The 18,185-nt window shown below is 36.7% G+C and overlaps 3 protein-coding genes and 1 pseudogene across 4 annotated transcripts; 1 reads left to right on the forward strand and 3 right to left on the reverse strand.

Annotated features, from left to right (window-relative positions):
* The first annotated feature begins 1,307 nt into the window (after positions 1-1,307).
* LOC121776519 (vacuolar protein sorting-associated protein 35A-like) lies at positions 1,308-8,373 on the forward strand. 2 transcript variants are annotated; one of them, XM_042173686.1, is made up of 22 exons: positions 1,308-1,474; positions 1,555-1,651; positions 1,750-1,873; positions 2,339-2,524; positions 3,056-3,143; positions 3,281-3,337; positions 3,423-3,512; positions 3,589-3,711; positions 3,862-3,936; positions 4,009-4,068; positions 4,600-4,716; positions 5,328-5,567; positions 5,641-5,706; positions 5,854-5,940; positions 6,370-6,459; positions 6,527-6,616; positions 6,852-6,920; positions 7,004-7,084; positions 7,191-7,298; positions 7,465-7,568; positions 7,647-7,760; positions 7,837-8,373. In XM_042173686.1, exons 1-22 carry the CDS (start codon positions 1,376-1,378, stop codon positions 8,045-8,047), a joined length of 2,376 nt encoding a protein of 791 aa, XP_042029620.1. In that variant the 5' UTR covers positions 1,308-1,375; the 3' UTR covers positions 8,048-8,373. The 2 variants fall into 2 exon arrangements, 1 of the variants encoding a protein (XP_042029620.1); XR_006045316.1 differs by lacking the exon at positions 7,837-8,373 and having other exon boundaries at positions 7,191-7,308.
* A 173-nt stretch (positions 8,374-8,546) lies between these two features.
* LOC121776520 lies at positions 8,547-9,508 on the reverse strand (annotated as a pseudogene).
* A 578-nt stretch (positions 9,509-10,086) lies between these two features.
* LOC121777355 (rac-like GTP-binding protein RHO1) lies at positions 10,087-13,218 on the reverse strand. Its single transcript, XM_042174595.1, has 8 exons — positions 13,138-13,218; positions 12,783-12,970; positions 12,103-12,190; positions 11,858-11,967; positions 11,674-11,737; positions 10,835-10,899; positions 10,668-10,733; positions 10,087-10,588 (listed from the first exon to the last, which is right to left on the reverse strand). The coding sequence occupies exons 2-8, from the start codon at positions 12,879-12,881 to the stop codon at positions 10,487-10,489; spliced, it is 594 nt and encodes a 197-aa protein (XP_042030529.1). The 5' UTR covers positions 12,882-12,970; positions 13,138-13,218; the 3' UTR covers positions 10,087-10,486.
* Positions 13,219-14,879: 1,661 nt separating this feature from the next.
* Positions 14,880-17,856, reverse strand: LOC121777354 (3-dehydroquinate synthase, chloroplastic-like). Its single transcript, XM_042174594.1, has 8 exons — positions 17,377-17,856; positions 16,877-17,027; positions 16,609-16,776; positions 16,292-16,518; positions 15,783-15,906; positions 15,507-15,569; positions 15,286-15,429; positions 14,880-15,198 (listed from the first exon to the last, which is right to left on the reverse strand). The coding sequence occupies exons 1-8, from the start codon at positions 17,700-17,702 to the stop codon at positions 15,067-15,069; spliced, it is 1,335 nt and encodes a 444-aa protein (XP_042030528.1). The 5' UTR covers positions 17,703-17,856; the 3' UTR covers positions 14,880-15,066.
* Between the last annotated feature and the right edge of the window lie 329 nt (positions 17,857-18,185).

The following is an 18,185-nucleotide window of genomic DNA, read 5'->3' on the forward strand; positions in this document are numbered from 1 at the left end:
GTCGCGGCGCGACGGCGGTTGGCCGTCGCCCTCTTCCTTCCTTGCGGCCTGCGTTGGGAACTGCTCGGGCCGGCGTCGGGGCTATCCAAGTTAGCTCCGGCAAGCTAGCTAGCCACCTCATCCTCGCCGGTGTCGGATAGGGATACCAACCTCGACCGTTTGTTGGAGGAGCTGGAGGAGGATGATACGCCTCCCTTATACTTCGGATGCACACGCACCTTTTGCCAAGCGCTGAGGTACTTGAATGATTTGTAATGTTGAGATTGGTAGGTCGCCAATGCGGCACTGATGATGTCGAGCTCGCTCCTGCCGCTCCCCGCCGACCGCTCTTCCTGGAGGTAATACCCCTGGCACTTTTGGATTTATTCGTTGGCTCTGAAGATGGCATTGCGCACCATACTCTCATTGCGCTCGATGGTTCTAGCCGGGCGGTTTTCATTGTACCGGCAAGAGACGCGCCACCAAAACCTATCCTCGTTTTGGTTCGTGTCTATCTCCGGATCTTCGGAGATAATCAAATAGGCTTTGAATAACTGATCCATCTCCGCCGGAGTGTACAGGGTGCGGACACCACGAGGAGTAGGAGTATGAGTAGGAAGAGGAGGAGTTTGAGAGCCGCCGCTCCCTCCCGATCTGGGTTCGGGTGCCCACCCGTATCGCTCTTCGGGGGCATCTTGGTCGTCCATCGGGTAAGGCCGGTAGCCACCCGGAACTTGAGAACCTTGGATTTGAGGAGGGGCCGAGAATTGCGTTTCCGGACTAGGGAATGGTTGTAAGCCGAACCATTCTTGGTTCCAACCGCGAGAGTCGGAGGGGTGATCGCCAGAGCCGGACATTTTTTTTGTAAGAATGAAAGATTGGGAATTGATAAGAGAAGATGTGAGAATTTAGATGAGAATTGTGTAGTGTGATGTGAATTTTTTTGTATGGAAGTGGAGGTATTTATAAATGAAATGTGAATTTTGGGGAAATAAAATTGAAAAATAAATTAAAAGTGGGGAGAAAACGGATATAATTTATTGAGAAGTGGGAAAATATTGTTTTATTTAAAAAAGATTTTTTAAATTAAATTTGATTTTTTTTAAAAAAGAAAAATCGAAAATGCCTACGGCTTTGCCGTTGGATAATCACGTGCCGCCACGTCAGCGTACTCAGCAGCATCGAACAGTGCCGTGCCAACGGCGGATAACACACCGCCGCGCCAGCGGCACGGACTCCGTTCGTATGGAAGAGCAGCGCTGCGGATGCTCTTATATACTTATTTATTTTTTCCCATTTCAGTTTTAATTCTATTTTGATGAGCTGGGTGTGTGGGGTTTGATATTTAGTTGAAGTATTCTGTCCGTCACAGTGTGTGTGAGAGAGAGAAGAAGAAATGATGATCAGTGACGGAGTTGCAGAAGACGAAGAAAAATGGCTATCAGCTGGGATCGCCGGCCTGCAACAGAATGCCTTCCACATGCATCGCGCTCTCGTACTTACATCTTTCATCTAATTTGCCTCCGATTCAGTTAAACCCTAGATTCTCAATTGCGATTGCTTTTCGATTTTTAGGATTCCAACAATTTGAAGGATGCTCTCAAGTACTCCGCTCAGATGCTCTCGGAGCTCCGCACTTCCAGGCTCTCCCCTCACAAATACTACGAACTTTGTGTGTAACTGGATTTTGGCTGTTTTCTGTTGCATTTGATTTTGTTACTTTTACTTCCTTCGAAAATATATTCTTTTTTTTTAATGTTTGCTGCATAGATATGAGGGCTTTTGATGAATTGAGGAAATTAGAGATCTTCTTCAAGGAGGAGACTAGTCGCGGTTGCTCTATTGTTGAGCTCTATGAACTCGTGCAGCATGCCGGAAACATATTGCCAAGACTGTAAGCGGTCATTTATATATAATTTTTTAAAATTTTCCTGTAGGTTTTAATGTGCAAATTTAAAAAATCCGGGTTTACTTGATTATCTATGCATCTTGGATGTTAAATTGCATATTTGGATCCGCATTACTGCTTGTAGAATAGGACCTTAGATGCCCTATGCTGACAGAAGGAATGAAAATAGACTTTTCTGTAGGACTGTCTGATGAAAGATATGCATTCTTTTCCTTCTCAATTTTTTGTGTGTGCTTCCTTTGGGAAAATTCTCATGTATGCCAACTTGATGATTGTTCCAGATTTAAAATTTGATCTAAAGTTTACATTCTAACCATGCCCCCCCTGCAACATAGTTTGTTAAGGTTTAAGTTGTTAATCTTTGTCACACAATGATTTTTCCTTAATGCATGCGTCCATAGTGCATGATAGAGTTGACCACTCTTATTAATTTCGTCTTCCTTTTCTTAGATATCTGCTCTGTACTGTTGGCTCTGTATACATAAAGTCGAAAGAAGCTCCAGCAAAGGATGTTCTCAAAGATCTGGTAGAAATGTGTCGCGGGATCCAACATCCTCTGCGGGGTCTTTTTCTAAGGAGTTACCTATCTCAAGTCAGTAGAGATAAGTTGCCGGACATTGGATCTGAATATGAGGGGTAAGGATATAATGTCACATTATATGCGTTTCTGTCAATTTAGATCGATTTCATAGAAATTATGGTTGCATGAAGTTCGTTCTGTGCTTATTTGCAATTAATGTTATAATTATATGCATTAGTAAGGAAAACAGTATCTGAATGTAGCACTTTTAATTTTATTTTCAATGTCCTGTATTATTTTGGAAATTTAGGGTTTAATTGTTTGATACTGGGGATTAAGTCTTCATTATAGGATTGAACTGTATTGAGGCTTGTCTGCCTATGTGTTTTATGCACATGTTTTAACTTTTAATAAGAATTAAGGATAGAAAGTTCTCATAACACTGACCCATGTGTTTCAGAAAATACATTACATCCACATAAATCTGAATATTCTCTTTAAGTATCTGATTACTTATGTTGGTACTTCATTTCTTTATTTTAATTCCTCAGCTGATTTCTACCATTGGTGTGCTATTATTGATTTGATCATATTCTCCAGCACTCCTAATAAGATTTCATCTGCTAAACATGCCTTTTCTCTAATAGGGATGCTGATACTGTCATGGATGCCGTTGAGTTTGTGCTCCAAAACTTCACAGAAATGAACAAACTTTGGGTTAGAATGCAACACCAGGTAAGATCAGAAATAACAGAGTTTGGAATCTTGTCTTATTACAATCAAAAGAAAAAAGATCTTGTCTTGATTTCTGAATGACCTATGTTAATCTGATTGTGATTTCTGGCTTGCCCTGTGACATCGCTTATTTGTAGGGACCTGCTAGGGAAAAGGATAAGAGGGGCAAAGAAAGGGGTGAGCTACGTGATCTGGTAAACATCTTCATATAATTAATAGTTATCTGTATTAATAGTTGACTGTCACTGAGCTCTTGTTTTCTTCACTTACTTTGGTTAGGTTGGTAAGAACCTTCATGTTCTCAGCCAGATTGAGGGTGTTGACCTTGAAATGTACAAAGAAACTGTGCTTCCCAGAGTGTTGGAGCAAGTAAGTATTGCTTGTGCCTGACTGTTTATAACAATTTTTCTGCTAATATTTTGATGTTACACATATTGGGCTTCAGGTTGTCAACTGCAAGGATGAACTTGCCCAATATTACTTGATGGATTGCATTATTCAAGTTTTCCCAGATGAATATCACTTGCAGACACTTGAAACATTATTGAGTGCCTGCCCTCAACTTCAGGTAAGTAGATTCCATGCTCGATAAGATGCTATCACAACACCTAAGTTGGAGGTTCATTCTCCGTATCCACTGGTGTTCTGGAGTCCTGGACTAGTGATTATGTTTTTTACCTTTCAAAACTAATTTAACAATCATGGTGTTCTACTGCAGTCTTCTGTTGATGTTGAAACAGTGCTTTCTCGACTAATGGAAAGACTCTCAAATTATGCTGCTTCTGGTTCAGAAGTAAGTAATTGAGAATTTCATGGAAGTTAGCACGAGAAATTGTGGCTCCACCTCTAAGTTACCATTCTGCAGGTGTTACCTGAATTTTTTCAAGTAGAAGCTTTCGCAAAACTGAATAATGCCATTGGCAAGGTAAATCTATTTAGTTTCCACCTGAGTCAAAGATATTTAGAATTTATAATGATGATTTGGGCTATGATAATCTTCAAATGTTGCTTGGCATTGTGACTGGATTTCAAACTGAATGATTAGAAATGGAAATAAGTCTAAGTACAAAATATATGTAGAATCTGCAATGCATCTTATTGATATATTATGGTGATAGTTAGATTCTACTATGGACCTTATATTTCTTAATTACCTATGCTTCTTGTTTAATTAACAATCTCATTGAAGCTGAATTTGGTGTTAACTTCTAAGTAGTAAGCACGAGGTTCTGCAATTATGTTGTTACTAAGTTTCCTCGGGCTTGATCTAGCTTTTGGGATGTGATTATATATAAATATCCGTGCTTGTGAAGCCAGCATCCAGATATTCAGCTTTTACTTCAATATGTGTTTATACTGGGCTTCTACTTTATGCAAGTTTGATATCCAGAGGCCCCTCCCCTATCTTTTTTTTTTTAGTTTTACCCAGCCAGTCAGCTGTTTACTCTGGATGCAGGTGATAGAAGCACAAGAAGATATGCCCATTGCTGGAGTTGTTACTTTATATGCGTCTCTTTTGACATTTACACTACAAGTTCATCCTGATCGGCTTGATTATATTGACCAGATTCTGGTATGTTTCTCTTAGCTGGTAATGATATCTCCTAGGGTTAGTTTAGGTGTATCATCCCATTTTATCAGTTGTCCAATCCTTTTTAGCATGATTATTTTGGCAATATTTGAATAGTCATATTCTGTTTGCATCAATAGTTTTGGGTATGATTGACATAAGCTGCAGTCTTTTTAGCAGGAGCCTTATAGTTGATTTATCATGAGAGTAGACTAGTACATTATGTTTATTGGACAGAACGTATAATAAAGCCACTTTTGATGTACTTCTTTTGTCCAAGAAAAAAAAGTTCATAAGTTAAATCACAATTACCAACTAGCAGCTAGAACTTCTTGTTCAAAAGTTGTTAAGTAAAGAAGTCTGAAAAAGTTGGTCATGGGGATCCTTTTAAATCCTCTATAAGTCTATAACTCATATGTGCAGAACAAAAGAAACTGCTGCAGTTATTGAACATCTCTCTATAAAAGATTATGTGGCTTTTTTGTTTCTGCACTAGTCTATGCAGATTCAGTTATGACTTGCCTGATGGTTCAAGTATGACGGTAGAGACCCTTTGTTGGTTTTAATATGTCTTGTGCCGGTTTTACTAAGCAGATACCATGCGTTTCCTGCAGGGAGCATGTGTAAAGAAACTTTCAGGAAGAGAAAAGCTTAATGATAGCAAAGCAACAAAACAAATTGTTGCACTTTTAAGTGCTCCACTTGAGAAATATAAGGATATAGACACTGCATTGAACCTGTCTAATTATCCCCGCATCATGGAGTGTTTAAATGATGGAACACATAAAGAGATGGCCAATGTCATTGTACAAAACATAATGAAAAACAAGACTTGCATATCAACTGCAGAGAAGGTATGTTTTAAGAATTTACTTTTAGTTATCAAAGGATTGGTCCTTTTCTGACCGACAGTTATTGCTCTTATAGGTGGATGCGTTATTTGAATTGATAAAGGGGCTTATCAGAGATCTTGATGGAGATACTCATGATGAGGTAGTTTGGAGATGATGTATATCAATTTGATATTACTATTTGGTTTAGCTAACAGATAATTCTTTTTTCCTGAAATATTTTATTTTCCTTCTAAGTCAGTTTATATGCATTTCATTCTTGATAGTTTATTGTTCCTTGTTTTCTTAGCTTGATGAGGACTTCATAGAGGAACAGAATTCCGTTGCCCGTCTTATACAAATACTGCACAGTGATGATCCTGAAGAAATGTTGAAGGTATTTGCAATGTTTATTCTTCATAAAGTTGAAAGATACTACAGTTTTACTATATAAGTGACACTTTCCTTTTCCATCAGCAACATTAGTTGGCTTTGTTTCTGATTTTACTCATTTGCCAGGCAATGATTATGCAATTTTATCTCATTCTAAAATGATGCAGTACAAGTTATTATCTATTTCACAGTTTGTGGCTCTATTTGTGAAAGATCTTCTTACTTGAAACTGAAGTCTCATCTACACTTAAAACATCTCTTTCTTCCTCTACTTTTCTTTCTATTTTCTCTCTTCATTAGTTTCATTTGAAACTTATAATTTCCAGTGATTGCATGTGGTCATCAACAAATTATATTTATGTCCTTTACATTTATAGATTACAGTTCATTTGGCCTTATGCTGAATGACAATCATTTCTTTCTTCCATTCCAGGTTATCCAAACTGTGAGGAAGCACATTTTGACTGGAGGGCGGAAGCGGCTTCCTTATACTGTTCCTCCACTTATATTTAGTTCTCTAAAGGTATTTCCCCCTTTTGCCTCTACATGAGTTAGGTTGCTCTATATGATGATGGTTATCTTCTCTGCAGCTGGTACGTCGACTGGAAAAACAAGAAGAAAATGTCTCTGATGACGAGGCATCTACGACACCAAAAAAGATCTTTCAATTAGTGACACAGGTATTAATGATTTTAACCTGCAACTTTCTGTACATTCGTTGTTGGTTTTTGCTGCTCTTGGCCATTTAACATGCTTATTCAATTTCTATCTTGGGAAAACATACGCTTCATTTACCTTGTAGAAAAAAAAAACAGACATTGTTTTGTTGTGTCAATGCATCTGGATAAGTGGATATTGTATTTCCTCCAGCTGCAGATTGTCATAGTTTGCCTTGATATTACTTTTTTATTGTAGACAATTGAGGCCCTGACAAGTATTCCGGTTCCTGAACTGGCTCTGGGGTTATATTTGCAATGTGCTGAGGTACTTATTAAATCTGAAATGAAAAACTTAGGTGAAGTGTTGCATTTTGTCTGACAAGTAGTCTTTGATTTGTGGATTATCAGGCTGCAAATGACTGTGACCTTGAACCTGTTGCATATGAATTTTTTACCCAAGCTTATATTTTGTATGAAGAAGAAATTACGGTAACCTTTCAATTTCCGAACGTCGCATTCTTTGACTAATTGCAATAATTCTGTTTGCCTGCCGCGGATATTTATACCATTCACTTTCCTGAATTTGTTTCCCTAGGATTCAAAAACTCAGGTGACTTCGATACACTTGATAATTGGGACACTCCAAAGGATGCATGTCTTTGGTGTTGAAAATAGAGATGCATTGACACACAAGGCCACAGGGGTAAATTATTGTAAGCCTTATATTATAGCAATACTATGTTTATCCCTAATAACCACGGGATAGCATTGTATAGACTCTAGAGTTGTTCTATTTAATCCTATATAGCAGATCTTTCTAGCTGTACTCTTAAGAATGAACCTGACTTTTCATCTTTGATAATCCTTAGTATTCTGCAAAGCTGTTAAAGAAACCCGACCAATGTAGAGCTGTTTATGCTTGCTCACACCTGTTCTGGCTCGATGACCATGATAATATCAGAGATGGAGAAAGGTATTACTACTTTTTAGCAAGTCGTGATAGATCCGTTTGGAAGAAATACAATCATTGACTTTAAATGTTTGTCTTCAGGGTCTTGCTTTGCCTGAAGCGCGCACTAAGAATCGCAAATGCTGTTCAACAAATGGCAAACGCAACTAGAGGCAGCAGCGGATCAGCTTTGCTTTTTATAGAGATACTAAACAAGTGATGATCACTACCATTCACACTATTTTCTCATTATGTTTCTGAGAATATTCATTTGCTGTTTATGTTAATATAGGTATCTCTACTTCTACGAGAAAGGGGTCTCGCAGATTACAGTTGAATCAATTCAGGACCTAATTAAATTGATCAGAAACGAAATGCAAGGTGACGCTTCACCATCAGATCCAGCAGCAGACGCCTTCCTTGCAAGTACATTACGGTATATACAGTTCCAGAAGGACAAAGGTGGCGCTGTGGGGGATAAATACATGCTCATTACAGATTAGTTTTCACGTCGAATCTTCAGCACCAGGTTTTACTTGAGCCAACTGGAGAGATTGTTGCTGGTCTTGTTCTGGTTTTGAGGCGAGGAGAACGCGTGACCTTTGTTTTTTTTGTTGACCGACTCCGATTTTAACGTGCCTGAGCAGTGCTATAGAAAGTGTTGATAAGTATAGTAAATTCTTGATTCAGTGCTGACTAGTTGGCAGGTTATGTCTGTTGTTGAAAATTGGTTTTAATAAGAGAGTGGTACCATAATTCCTCTGTAATTTTCACGCATCCCCTATTTTACGTGCTGTTTTTATTCATATATGCTTCTTTTTTTTGGCAATGTGTACTCTCTTTTGAACATCAGATTTTCCTTAAACCAATAGGAGAGAGGTTTTCGAACTGTTAATCTATTTTTCAGTAATTTTGAAAATAAATCAGAATATCAGCGTCAAATTGTGTCAGAATTTCCATTTCAGAATAATTTTTTTTAATATTGCATAGAGAAGAAACAGATTATAGATGAATGAAGAGTAGAAATGCATTAAGTCCTCGAAAAGAGAGGATACAATTGAGTAGATAGTAATACACAACTGGTATAAAAAAGATAGAACAATCACATCTCAACAAAAAAAATGCACAACAAAGTGGTTGCTCGCTCTTATTATAAACTTGCTTATTGTTATAGCAATATATATAATTATATATATGTTCGTCGGTCAGCACATGGCGTAGTTTTGGGTCCAAAAACGAGCCATTGAGTCGTATTTGGAAGTATCGGTTTTATACATATGGGCAATCTCCGGAACAAGAGGGTCATCTGGATTCGGATCTGTTAGCAACGAACATATCGAAAGCAGCACCTACACACATCACAGTGCACACCAACTCATTATCATGTACATGTTCATGTAAAATAAAATACCTTAGAAATGGTGAGAGCTGGACACCACTGATCTTTCAGGATGTCTAAACATATATTGCCATTGTTGTTTATGTTTGGATGAAATACTTTTGTCCTGAATGCTACCTGTATCATTCTCAACCTAAATTAAATTGAAATTTAAAGTAATTTAAAAAGAAAAGGATGTACCTTGGGAGGTTTGAAAGGATAATCAGGTGGGAAATGGATGGTAACTTGGAAAACACCACCAGCATAGGGGCTTTCATTTGGCCCTATTATTGTTGCTTGCCAATGAAACATGCTTGAGCCACAGGACCTATTTCCACATCATCAAAATCAAACTCAACTCTATTTCAACAAAATTATTTGATCATTTCTCTGGATGTTTCTACCTGCACTACATGAAGTTGGAGGGTCTCTCTGCAACTCTCTAAGCTCCTTGAGAATTCTTCTGGATGCCATTCGATTCGAGGAAGGTCTTTGAGAACTAGTTTTCTCAGTTATACATACAATGGAATACTCCAACTAGTGTCAAAATTGTGATTATATAGAGGAGAACAGAGTATGGTCTATGGTACAAATTCCATTCACCTTTTCACAATTAGTTCCTTTTGTTTTCTTTTAATAGAGGGACCATCTAAATCCCCCAATTCTCATTGCTTTCCAACATCACAGATCCCATCCCATTCAAATGGATGGACTTTGTTTTCAAGTATATCTCCAACAGCTGTTGGAGGGGGGCAATTTCATTACTTAATTTTGAGGAATTTATTCCTATATTATTATTTTTACTTTATTTCCTAACTGCCCTTTTCTTGCAATCCTATTATCCCTAGTTCATAGAACCTTGTAATAAAATCAGAATGAAAATGAAACATGCCTAGAATATGGCCAAGTTCAACGGTGGATTCTCCATTTCTCTCAAAAAGTATAATCAAATATAGAAACTGGCCAATACGAATTCTAGAAAGGAATCTAATCTTTTTGCTTTTGAAGTTGAAAAACTTTATTCCCCATCTGTAAAGAAACAGACAATGGTGCACAAATAGTAAGTACTAAGCGTGATAACTAACCCAACAATTTAAGAAACAAAAACATGATTCAATAATAAAAATACCAAAGTAGATGAGCATGTCACACAATTGCATCAAATGAGTTGACAAAAGGAATTTGTATATATGTGTGTTTCTCTATATATGTATATATGTACATATATATAAATATAAATCAAGTCAAAGACGACAGAATGTCATGTAAGAACCCTTAACAATAGCCAACATCACAAAACCTTGGTCTGATTAATGTACGAAAGAAAAGAACGAATTAAAAGAGGGCGAGCCTAAAAAGTATTGAGGTAACACTTTGGATATCAAAGCACAAAGCAGAGAATTGATCCACCTATACTTCCACTGGTGGAAGTGAGCTTTGATGGAAGGGGCACTCCTAGTTCTCTTCTGTGGCAAAAGAAACGGAAAATGGCACGATGTGGCAGGGAGGAGCGTGAAAGAGAGATATTATATTGCTGGTCATATCATTACACCTAATATGCTGATCACAATATAGCACAAGCCTTTTGAGCCTTTCCCTTCTTCTTCTTTGTCTTTGGCGGTTGGAGTACAACTTTAATGGCAGCGTCAAAAACTTGTTTGACATTCTGCGTGAAGCATATCAAAGAATGCCAGCTTAGTACAATATTTGTAAGCAATGCAGAGAGATTGAAACGATAAAAAGACCTGTTGGGTCTTTGAACTGCATTCAACGTAAGAAGGAGACGCAATCAACTTCCTCAGCTCCTCCCCCTGGAAGTTTAAGAGGTGAGATTATGATCGGGAATCGGAGTAAAGTTCACAAAGATTTGCCCCACATATAATTTAGGAAAAGAAATGTGCATAAATTTCACCTGTGCTTCAGTGATTGGTACAGAACCTGGATGGTCAACAAAGAATTGCTGGTCATCTCGAAGATCTGAGTTGATGTCAATAATCCAAAGATCAGAAACATTGTTTATACAGTATATTTACAAGATTCAAGTCTTTGTGCATGTATCTGGATGTTAAGTGACAATCTTAATAATGGATATACACCAATTACCAGAACAAGTTCCTTCGAGGTCATTGTCCTTGACTATCCAACTTAATAACAGAAACATTGTATATATAGGCAGGATCAGAGAATAAATTATTTAAAAGGGGACCAAGATCTGTACCCAGCATAAGAAAAGCAGATGATGACAACATGAATGAAAACTAGATACAGTTTCCCCTCAATGTTATCAAGTTGTTTCTAATAAGAGTAACATACACAAGGGGAGAGAAACATCAAATAGTAGTAGTAAGATTTAATTTCTAAAAAAAGTCTAACCAGGAAGCAGCTAAGCTTAACCCTATCAAGGTGAGGGATGATGTAATATTTAGTTATTTACATAGATAGACATAAAAACAAAGCTAAAAAGTCATATGGTTACAAACAAGTAACCGAGAACTGAAATGATGGTAAACCACTTCTTAACGATTACCAATACCAAGTAAATCTTCAATCTGAAGAGTGCTTGAAGGATAAACATAAAATGTAAAGAGCAAAGCAAAAAGAAAAGACCTTATATGTATCAAGTTGTGGCGGCAGGGAACTTTAGAACTAATGGTATCTGGGATTCTATATCCTTCATCTATCTAACTCCATATTATTTTTTGACTGTTATAACAGGGCGAGTGCATTATAAAAATTAATCACAAACCTTACCTAGTTTTGTGCCAACAAGAATGATAGGGACACCAGGAGCATAATGGTTCAATTCAGGAATCCACTGGAAAACAAATGAAAACAAAAAATCTTAGAAGACAACAGACAATCTTGCTGGGGAAATTAGAATAAAGGAAAGTAATCAGAGCTAGATAAAAGTTAATAAGAGCAGCCAAATCCTTGCCTTCTTGGAAACATTTTCATAGCTGGCCTTGCTTATAAGAGAAAATGCCAAAATGAAAACATCAGCTCCACGATAACTCAATGGTCTCAATCTATTGTAGTCCTCCTGTCCTGTTCCATAAAGTAAAATGTATGTCAAAGATTAAAAATATATTACACATATAAATAATAATGCTATTGCTAGCAGATATGCTTGCAATGTTATATGTAGATGTGTCAATGTCATGAATGATATTTAGTATTTACCAGCAGTATCCCATAGGCCTAGGTTGACGGTAGCACCATTAACGACAACGTTTGCACTGAAATTATCAAATACAGTAGGTACATAATCCTGCATTCAAAATGTATGAAAATATGTTAAAAGTTGAAAACATTAGGAATACTGTGATAAATCTGGCTGAGATGAAAGCTGGTATGAAAATCATCTACCAATAAGGACTGAATTCTAAGCACTATGGACTATACATTTCAAACCAGATTTATAGAATTGAAAAATCAACAAGTGAAACTACAATTTCTACCCAATCATATATAGTCCATCCTCGGCAAAACAAAAGTGACAAATCTTAAATAAACCATTCAAATTGGACTTGCCCATTGTTTTTCTCACCCTCCAGACTCTCATGAATATAGAAAGGAAGCCACTAAGAAAAACAAAACCTGAATCCATAGCTAAAATACACACATAACTGGGGGCAAGAAAAGGGAAAAGAATCTATATAAGAATATTTCTTTTCTTTCATTCAATCTTTCCGTGATCATCCAACCAATCACACAGAAAAGTAGGTCCATGATCATGAAGAAATTTAAGTCAAACCATCTTTTTATGTTCAAATACACATTAAACCCGAAACAAACGTCAAAAAAGATTGAAATGCATCAGTCAATTCCAGCTTCCAATGCACACATTATTGAAGACTGACCGTGGGAAAGGTGTTGCTAGTGTAGGAAATCAATAGACATGTCTTCCCGACGGCGCCGTCGCCGACCGTGACGCATTTTATGAATCTAGACGCGCTCATTCTTCTTCCAGGAAACGGAGAAACGCCACTGTATTCAGATCTTCCGGTGAAGACCTGATCGGACCAGCAGTTGGCAATTAACCAACACACTAAAGCAGTATTGAGAGGAGCAGAATTGAAAAACTTAGAAGCGGCAGAAAAAATCAAATCAAAAGCAATAAAAATTGGGGAAATGTATGCATGGGGAAAGAAGAGAGAAAATTGGGGATCGAGATCTAGGCTTATTGAGAGAGTAATGGTAATGGTAATGGAATACCCTTATTTAGGCGGGAAATGCTGCTGCCATTCAATTCCAAATTCAAATACAGTCACCATTTATATCATTCCTCCATGATTGCATTCATGTTCGTTTCGTATCATTCATTCCTTGTGGGCCCTATTAATTATTGATTAAATTCTTCATATGATTACGAATTATCCACACAACTTTACTCCTCTACAATTTCAAAACTAAGAAAATAGTAATGTTTAATACTACTATCATGCGTATTATTTTTTCTTTTTTTACCCTCTGTGTCATAATTTCTATACTTTCTAGACAAGACATGATCACATTTGAGATAAAAACATTTATTTTCGAAACCATCTTTTTTGCCCTAAAGACTTTTGATACACTTATATTATTTTTTTCTCATCTCATCTCACCTTATTTTTTATTTCTCCTTCTTCTTTCTTTTCTTCATTTTTTTATTTAATTTTCTCATTTTCACTCATCATTTTATTCCATACATCCATTTTTTTATTGTGTTATCATTAATATATCAACAAAATGATACTAGTACTTATTTTACAAAATTTTATGTACATAATTATATATAGATAATAGTATAATGTGATCTTATAGTTATCTATTTATGTACTATTTTTGTACAACTATTATACTTTTTTATTTTAATTATAATTTTTAATATTTTAGTATATACTATAATTTAAGGTTTAAGATAAATAATACAGTAAAAGTATTAAATTTTAATTAATACTATAAAATTAAGAAAAGTACCATATATAATTATAACAATAATAGATATAATCTCGCATTATATGAGATTATGTATATATAACAAGATATAGAAAATTTTGTAAAATAAATTTGTTTATATATTAATAATATATACAAAATAAATCCAAATAAAAATGGATGTGTAGAATAAATGATGAGAGAGAGATGAAAAAAATTAAAATTAAATTATGGAGAATAGAGATAACAGAGAAATTATAAATAATGTGAGATGAGTTGTGTATGTACGTGTGTAACCGTCCATCATTTAAAGAACCATTATATGTTGTGTGTGAGTTGGTCAAACGATGGATATGTTAATGTGTGAGGAGGGTTCGAGTCCTCAACGACCCGATCTTTAAATTTATATTCATTTACCCATAAAAAAATCATTATGTCATTTTGGGTTGTCACGATTTAAATAACTATTTATTTTATTCCATTTTTAAGATGCGATCCTATACTCCACTAACTTTTTACAATCACAAGTCGCAATTCATTATAAAACTAATACTATTAAAATGGATCTCACATTCTTCATTTACTTTTCTTCACAGAGTCAAATAATTTTTTAAAATATGTGTCGAATTAAAATGACTCTTTAATTGGTGGATTGGTGGATGGAGGAAGTATTTTGCAATTGTGTGTGTGTTTTTGTGTATGTAGAGTGTGTTGGGTGTGTGTACAATTTAGGATAGTGTTTTGTGTGTGTGTTTTTGTGGATGAAGTGTGTTGCGGGTGCAATGAGTGTGTATTGTATTAGTGGTGTGCGCTACGTGTGTCCAATATATGTATAGTGTACAGTGTACACGTGCTTAATTTAATTACTATCTGAATTTAAATATTTATTTTTGGTTATGAATTCAAAGTGTAGAACTCAAGATTTGAAATTGTAATTAAATTCAAATCTAAATATTTTTGTGATATAAGAATTTAAAATCCAATGCTTCAATTCCAGTTCCATACCTTCAATTTATATGGCATCAAAAGAAAAACTGTAGTGATCAAACCGAGTTAAATTTGTGACATTATTAATGGAATAACTCTCGATAGACATCATTGCAATATCGGTAGCATTTGAAATACAAAGAAACTAAGTTTTGGCATTGGCACAAAACACCTTATGAGAAATGATACACAAGAAACAAACAAAAAATAGCTTACACCCATCAACACCAGTTATATAAACTACAACTTGCTAAATGCGCGTAGGGTGTCCTCGAGGGCCTGTCTGTCGTAGTCGCCCGTAAAAACGCAGCTGCCGAGAGGACCTTTTAGAAGGATAAGCCTTAGCAGCCCATCTGCCACCTTCTTATCCACCTGCATTGCACATAACACATTTGGGCTAAGAAGTGGGATTCAAAAAGAGGGACAGGGTGTTTTTGTTTGTGTAGTATGCTATCTTACCGCCATCACAGACTTGAACATGTCAACGGTCATGGTTTCTGGAGGTGATGTAGGTAATTTGGCCTGTTGCAAAATCTTATGTACTCTCTTTACTAGTGAGTCCTCGATCCAGCCAAGCCGGTAAGACATGTCAACTGCCATTACCTGAAATATGCACCATGGCATCTTTCAGCAAGAAAGAAAAAAGGGATCAAGAATTAGCAGTCTACACAGTAACATACCGTGCCAGCAGCAACGGCTTCCCCATGAAGCCACTGCCCATATCCAAAACCAGTCTCAATTGCCTGTCAATTTGCATAGAAAGGCAATTAAGAACAAGAACAACTCATCGGGATCCAGACATAAATGATAGAAAGCATTGCCACTTGGTGGGTAAAGCAGGAAAGAATATTTCAATCACGTAACCAAGAGAATAAAGGTCATGCATTCGGATGCATCAAAGCAAAACAAAGTTTAGTTTAGCCTTAAGGCCATTATATTGAGGAACAAATACCCACATGGCCAAAAGTGTGGCCCAAGTTGAGAGTTGCCCTTAGTCCACTCTCCTTCTCATCCAAGGAAACAACCTCAGCTTTATTTTCACACGAGCGTTTGATTGCATAAGCAAATGCATCTTGGTCCCTGCAAAGAAGCAAACCTTTCATGTTTACATATCAAATTCACAAAGAAAACAAGAAGACGTGATTATAGATGAAAGATAAATAAGGCAAATCTATTAGCAAAGCAAGGGTTTCACCTACTGTGCATGCCAAGATCTGTAATGATATAATAAATCATTTAATCAGAGGATCACTAGGTGTAACTGGTAACTGGAGGGAGTAGGAAGGAATATATTTTGAGGAGTATGTAGACTATCTAGCATGAGCTAATGAAAATTTCTCAATTGATCACTTGGAATATTTTAACATGTTTAAGTAAGTATCAGGAAGAAACAGTAAAGAATGACACTAAATTATCCTAATATTATATATGCATAAGGAGAATTTGATCTAATGCGTGTATTTACCTTGCCATCAGTGCGGCCATATTCTTTTCCTGCCACTCAAAAAATGAAGCGTCTCTAATAAGTCCATACTTAATTACTTCTGCAAGCCCTGATGCCAATTCACGATCCGGTAATGTGTTCAATGTGTCAGTGTCTACGAGCACACATTGCGGTTGGTAAAATGCTCCGATTAAATTTTTCCCAAGTGGGTGGTTTATTCCAGTTTTACCACCGACGGAAGAATCTACCTAAATATGAAAACGATATTTATTAATAAACATCAATCTACCTTCCAACCAAATTGTATATATGTGGCAGTTAGTCATTGCTATTCAAACCTGTGCCATCACAGTAGTCGGAATCTGAATGAAGTTAACTCCACGAAGATACGAAGCTGCAGCATATCCACACATGTCCCCTATGACTCCACCACCAAGGGCAACAAATGTACAGCGGCGATCCATTCGTGTCTCAATAGCTTTGTCAAATACTTTCATTAGAGTCTCCTGTGAAAGCAGGAAAAGATACCACCCTCACCGTAGTCAGAATAATTCAGTTATTTACCCCCAAACCAACCCAGGGGACAAAAGAAAGCATAACACCCACCATGTTCTTAAATTTCTCCCCATCTGGCAAAATTACACTCTCAACTTTGACATTAGGATTTCCTTCCGTCAATGCCCATATAGTTTTATCAAGATACAGTGGTGCTATCGTTGTGTTGGTGACCACGAGGACTTGCTTACCATGAACATGCCTATAACACAGTAAAAACTTATCAAAAACATAGAGAATTATCTTTACACCGCTACAGATGAATCAATTTTTTAAACTGAAACAAGAAATTTTGATAAACATCAACATTATCCCATACTCTTAACATAAATCAGACATTCTCATCGCTTTGCTTTAGGTATAAATTGACAAATGAACTTTGATCAATATCATAAAGAAAACCAACACTTACTGAATAATCAGAAACATATATAGGTCATGCTAATGATTATCAAACCACAATAATGGAGCTAATCAGCATCGGACAAAGTCATTATCAAGTAGTTTTACTAAATTGGAATTCAAGTTAACAGAGTTCAGGAATTAACTACCTCTGTAGCAGGTCGGGTTGATTTAGAAGTCCAGAGCCTATGTAGATCGGGTAGCTTCGGTTCCCCAAATCGACCTCAACAAGTGTAGGAACAGCGGGCGAAGAAGAGGAAGCAGAAGTGGAGTGATCCATCACCGGAGCCGCCGAAGCCCTCACCGCGAAATTACGCTTCCTAGAATCGAAGGAGATGCGAGAGGCAGAGGAAATGGAGGAAGTGGAGGCAGGGAGGCGCAGGAGAGATGTTAGTTGGGGGTGGCGGCTGCGTGAAGAGGAGGAGACAGAAAGGGCGCGGTTAGGGCAGAGAGAGGAAGAAGAAGAGGCAGCCATTAGCGGCGGCGGCGGGGATCAGTGATGGATTCTCGGATTTAGAGTTGGGAGATTTGTGCGATTAGCCGGTTTATGTGAATGTGATTTGGTTGAATTAGTTTGGTGATATTTGTGGTAGGTGGTGAATTCTCTGTGTTTTCTGGTTAAGACGATGACACAAATAAACCATATTCGGTAGGTGAGCTATACTTTTTTATTTATTTTATCATTTTTCTTTTCTTATTTTTCGGCTTTTCTTTCTTTCTTTCTTTCTTTCTTTCTTTTTCCTCTCAAAAAAAGAGTTCGACTTTAAGACTATTTTCCGTTCAGAAAAATAGATGTACGTATATTTTTCTATTTTATGTTAGTTCAATAAAATTAGTTTCTTTTTATATATATTAAACTTAAGTTAAATCGCTCTCTATTGAGTTAGATTGTATATTTTCCATTTGTAAATTGTAATACTCACCTCGTCTCATCATAAGTGGAATATTTTCTTTTTAG

This window comes from Salvia splendens, chromosome 18 (assembly GCF_004379255.2).
Source record: "Salvia splendens isolate huo1 chromosome 18, SspV2, whole genome shotgun sequence".
Classification (NCBI taxonomy): Eukaryota; Viridiplantae; Streptophyta; class Magnoliopsida; order Lamiales; family Lamiaceae; genus Salvia; species Salvia splendens.